The 4,304-nt window shown below is 54.9% G+C and overlaps 1 protein-coding gene across 1 annotated transcript; it reads left to right on the top strand.

Annotated features, from left to right (window-relative positions):
* The first annotated feature begins 1,967 nt into the window (after nt 1-1,967).
* LOC133358714 (myeloid-associated differentiation marker-like protein 2) lies at nt 1,968-3,914 on the top strand. The gene is made up of 2 exons (XM_061577152.1): nt 1,968-2,664; nt 3,476-3,914. The coding sequence occupies exons 1-2, from the start codon at nt 2,191-2,193 to the stop codon at nt 3,899-3,901; spliced, it is 900 nt and encodes a 299-aa protein (XP_061433136.1). The 5' UTR covers nt 1,968-2,190; the 3' UTR covers nt 3,902-3,914.
* Nucleotides 3,915-4,304: the final 390 nt, after the last annotated feature.

Below are 4,304 nucleotides of genomic sequence, written 5' to 3' on the forward strand. Positions count from 1 at the left end.
TATTTCTTTTTGCGAACGCCATACAACCCAAATTAATTCATCCCCCGCCCCCCCCCCCCCATTTATTGTGGTCAAAAAAATGTCCTTGGGTGTGGCTCTCTGTGCTGTGTGAATATTTTTAGAAAGTGTCCTCACTGGGACAACCGCGAGCACATTGCGGCTTTTGGCGGGCGCAGAGAAATAAAAAAAATCCCACCACACAATTTAGCGGGAGTTTCCTCTTGCAATTGCAATTTTTTTTTACACAAAATTACCGAGAAATCCCTGGCGCCACGTTTGAGCCTTGGGAGAGACGGGCAGAGCCACAAAGACAAAGATCCCTCCGCCCCGTACGGGCTTTAACGTCGTACTCAGATTGTAAATGTTGTGGCTTGGCTCTCTAACACACCGGTGTGCTGTACTAGTATACTACACTATACACTACACTATACACTAGTGCTATACTAGTATACTACACTATACACTACATACTATACACTACACTATACACTACACTATACACTAGTGCTGTACTAGTATACTACACTACACTATACACTACACTAGTGCTGTACTCGTATACTACACTATACACTACACTATACACTACACTATACGCTAGTGCTATACTAGTATACCACACTTTACACTACACTATACACTACACTATACACTATACTACACACTAGTGCTGTACTAGTATACTACACTATACACTACACTAGTGCTGTAGTATTATACTACACTATACCCTACACTATACACTACACTATACACTACTATACACTATACACTACATTATACACTACACTATACACGACACGATACACTACACTATGCACTACACTACTATACACTACACTACACACTAGTGCTGTACTAGTACACTACACTATACTATACACTACACTATACACCAGTGCTGTACTAGTGACGAATTGGCCACGTTCTGTTTACGTGACAACCCTCACTAGTTGGCTGTGTCGGGTGGTGGCGGGTTTTAACGACACAACATTTATATATTTACGCGATCTAACCCAAACAAAACCTCCATTATGGATGATATTGGTCGCGAAAGCCTACGTGTTAGACCCTCAACAGACTGTAGGGGCAAGTGCTGTTAGCGAGTAGCAACCTACGAAGACCGACACGGCACATGAGGGGGTGGGTGGCCAGCACCACGCCCGGCCGCCTTTGTCTCCCCAGTAGCGATGTTTTTACGCACCGCACCAGGTACTCATTTGAGGCTGAGTCGACCCAGGGGAGCTCCAGGACCGGTTCAGATAATCGTCACGGCCGTGAGCGGGAATCGAACTCGGGTGGCCGGGTTCGTAGCGCAGCGTAGCGCTAACCGCTGCACCACCGCTCCCCACACAGAAAACACACGCACGGACACCGCACTAGGCACTCATTTGAGGCTGAGTCGACCTAGGGGAGGCCCAGATAATTGTCACCGGTGTCGGCCTCGAGCAGGAATCGAATTCGGCTCGCCAGGTTCGTAGCGCAGCGTAGCGCTAACCGCTGCACCACCGCTCCCCACACAGACACACACACGCACCACACCCTTGGGTCGTGAAGTGGTGAAACGAGGCATATGCCCTCCCACGCGTGTGACATTCTGCACAGCTACACCGTTACGTTTCTAGGGGCGAGAGGGTTTGGTGGTAGTGATGTGGTGGTGGTGGTGGTGTGGAGGCGAGGGGGTGGGTGCCGTTACGCAGAGTGTGACATTCTGCACAGCTACACCGTTACGTTTCTAGGGGCGAGAGGGTTTGGTGGTGATGTGGTGGTGGCGTGGGGGTGGGTTGCCGTTACGCAGAGTGTGACATTCTGCACAGCTACACCGTTACGTTTCTAGGGACGAGAGGGTTTGGTGGTGATGTGGTGGTGGCGTGGAGGGGGGGGGGTGCCGTTACGCAGAGAACTCCACACAACGTTGCCCTGCGGTGGCCTCACGCCTTGCTCCTCCCCTCCTTTCCGGAGAAACTGTTTTCTCTCCCTCCCTCTCCAACAAAGCTCTGTGTTTTTTTTTGTTGGGTTCGAGGCGCGTAAAATATCCAGCCTGTGCGTCAGATCACCACACGCAGCAGCAGCTCCACCTCCTCTTCCTCCTCCTCTCGAGCTCCGTTCTTCTTCGTCCCACGGACCCCTCCACTCGATCTGCTCGTCGCTTCTTCTCTCCCTTCACTCGCTCTCTCGCCCCTCGCCACCATGCCCCAGGTGGTCGTGAACTCGCAGGCGGTGACGTCGCGCCTGGGCGTCGTGCGCGTGCTCCAGGTGGCTTTCACCTGCGTCGCATTCAGCCTCGTGGCGCACAGCGGAGGCAAGGCGCACTCGTACGGCGACTTCTGCATGTTCGCCTGGTGCGCATGCTTCGCCTGCTCCCTCTTTATGCTTCTCCTCGAGCTGTTCGACCAGCGAAGCTGCGCGCAGATCTCCTGGCAGAACCTGACGGTCACGTACGCCATGCTGGCCGCGCTGCTGCTGCTGTCCGCCTCCGTGCTGCATCCCGTCTACCGGCTGCGCAGGATCTCGTGCGGCAACTGCGAGCAGCGCACCTTCACCATCGTGGCGACCGTCTTCTCGTGCCTCGCGTTCCTCGCCTACGCCGCAGAGGTGGCCCTGACGCGGGCACGCCCCGGGGAGGTCACGGGCTACATGGCCAGCGTGCCCGGCTTGCTCAAGGTACCCCCCCCCCCGGCGGAAACGCCACGCGCACGCGTGGTAGAATTGCGCCGAATTGCTTGTCTGGGTCGCTGTGTAGAGTTGGTGGTGCCGGGACTGGTCGTCGCGGCGATGGCGAGGGGGTGGACTGGATGCGGCACGAAGGCTGCTTGATCTCAAGGCATCTCGCACTGCCACGCCCAGAGAGCGAATTCTTAAGGAATATTTTGCAGGTCGTGTGGATTGACTGGAGAAAGTGGCACGTGCCACTCGTGGCCACGGCTATCCCAATGACAGATAATCAAAAGGTGGATTTAAGATACCGATGCGTTTTAAACACTCATTGGTGGGCTAAAATCCCAACGGTCAGATTTGACAATGTGAAACTTGACTTTTTTTTCTGTTTAAATCCAGGCGAGAGATTTTAACCATCGGGCTGGAGATTTTAAATATCGGGTTTTTAAATCACCGGGACCGGATTGAAACCTGGGTTTTGCAGCCTGCGCGGCCGCCACGTCTGGCATTCCAGCGAACAACAGAAACAGTTTTATGCTCACACAGCTCTGGGGTGGGAGGCGGTGGTGGGGGTGGTGGTGGTGTGGGTGGAGCAGGGCCCAAAGCCATAAACGGGTCAGCCTGTTGCGTTAAATTTATTACGGGACTTCTCCTGGCCCCCCAATCAATGGGAGCTTTGTGTCGGCCACAGCAAAAACGGCGTTCACGCGCAGAACGCGTCGGGGCCAGGAAGGATCTCAGTCCTGTGCCCCAGACGTCGTGTTCACGTTGCCTCGTTACGCACTCCGCTCACCGCGCACGCATTTCGCGCCCCCAGGTGCTGGAGGCGTTCGTGGCGTGCCTCATCTTCGTGGTGCTGGCAGATCGTCCGGGGCTGTACTCACGCTACGCGGCGCTGCAGTGGTGCCTGGCCGTGTACTGCGTCTGCTTCGTGCTGGTGGCGGTCGTCATCCTGCTCACCGTGTGCCAGAGCACGGGCCGACTCTGCCTGCCCTTCGACCGCTTCCTGGCCCTGTGTGGCTTTGTAGCCGTGCTGGGTTACGTGACGGCCGCGGTGCTGTGGCCCGTCTACTGCTTCTCCGACAAAGACGGCCACCCTCGCCGCACGCCCGACTGCCGATTCGTGGGCGGCTGCGACTGGGACATGCAGCTGGCGGTGACTGTGTTCACCTACGTGAACCTGCTGGCCTACGTGGCCGATATGGTCTACTCAAGCCGCCTGGTCATCATCAGCCGCTCCTGATGGAGGGGAGAGGGTGGCAGGGTGGGATGGGGTGGGCGGGCTGGAGGGGCTGGGTGTGGTAGGAGTCCGAGGTCAGGATTGGAAGTGGTTTTGGTGGTGGTGGGGGGGTGGTGGCAAATATGGAAGATGGAAACCAGCTGTTGGAGCCAAGGGAGCCTCTTGGGCAAATGTCGTCACGGCTGGGTGTGGTGGTGATGCAGGGGTCTCCGTTCAAGCCGCCTCCGTTGAACGAATACGTTTCTCTTGAATTAAAACAAAATATAGCGCGTTTACATTTAATGGGAATTCCACGCAAGTGTAGTGCTTAGAGGCAGAGTTCAGGCGTGCAAATGTTAACGTTTCTATGTGCTGGTCTGCTCGTTACTCATTTAATCCGTAAGAATATGAAAGTTTTTTTTTTGTA

This window comes from Lethenteron reissneri, chromosome 63 (genome assembly GCF_015708825.2).
Source record: "Lethenteron reissneri isolate LAM-NWPU_2019-01 chromosome 63, ASM1570882v1, whole genome shotgun sequence".
NCBI classification, from domain to species: Eukaryota; Metazoa; Chordata; class Hyperoartia; order Petromyzontiformes; family Petromyzontidae; genus Lethenteron; species Lethenteron reissneri.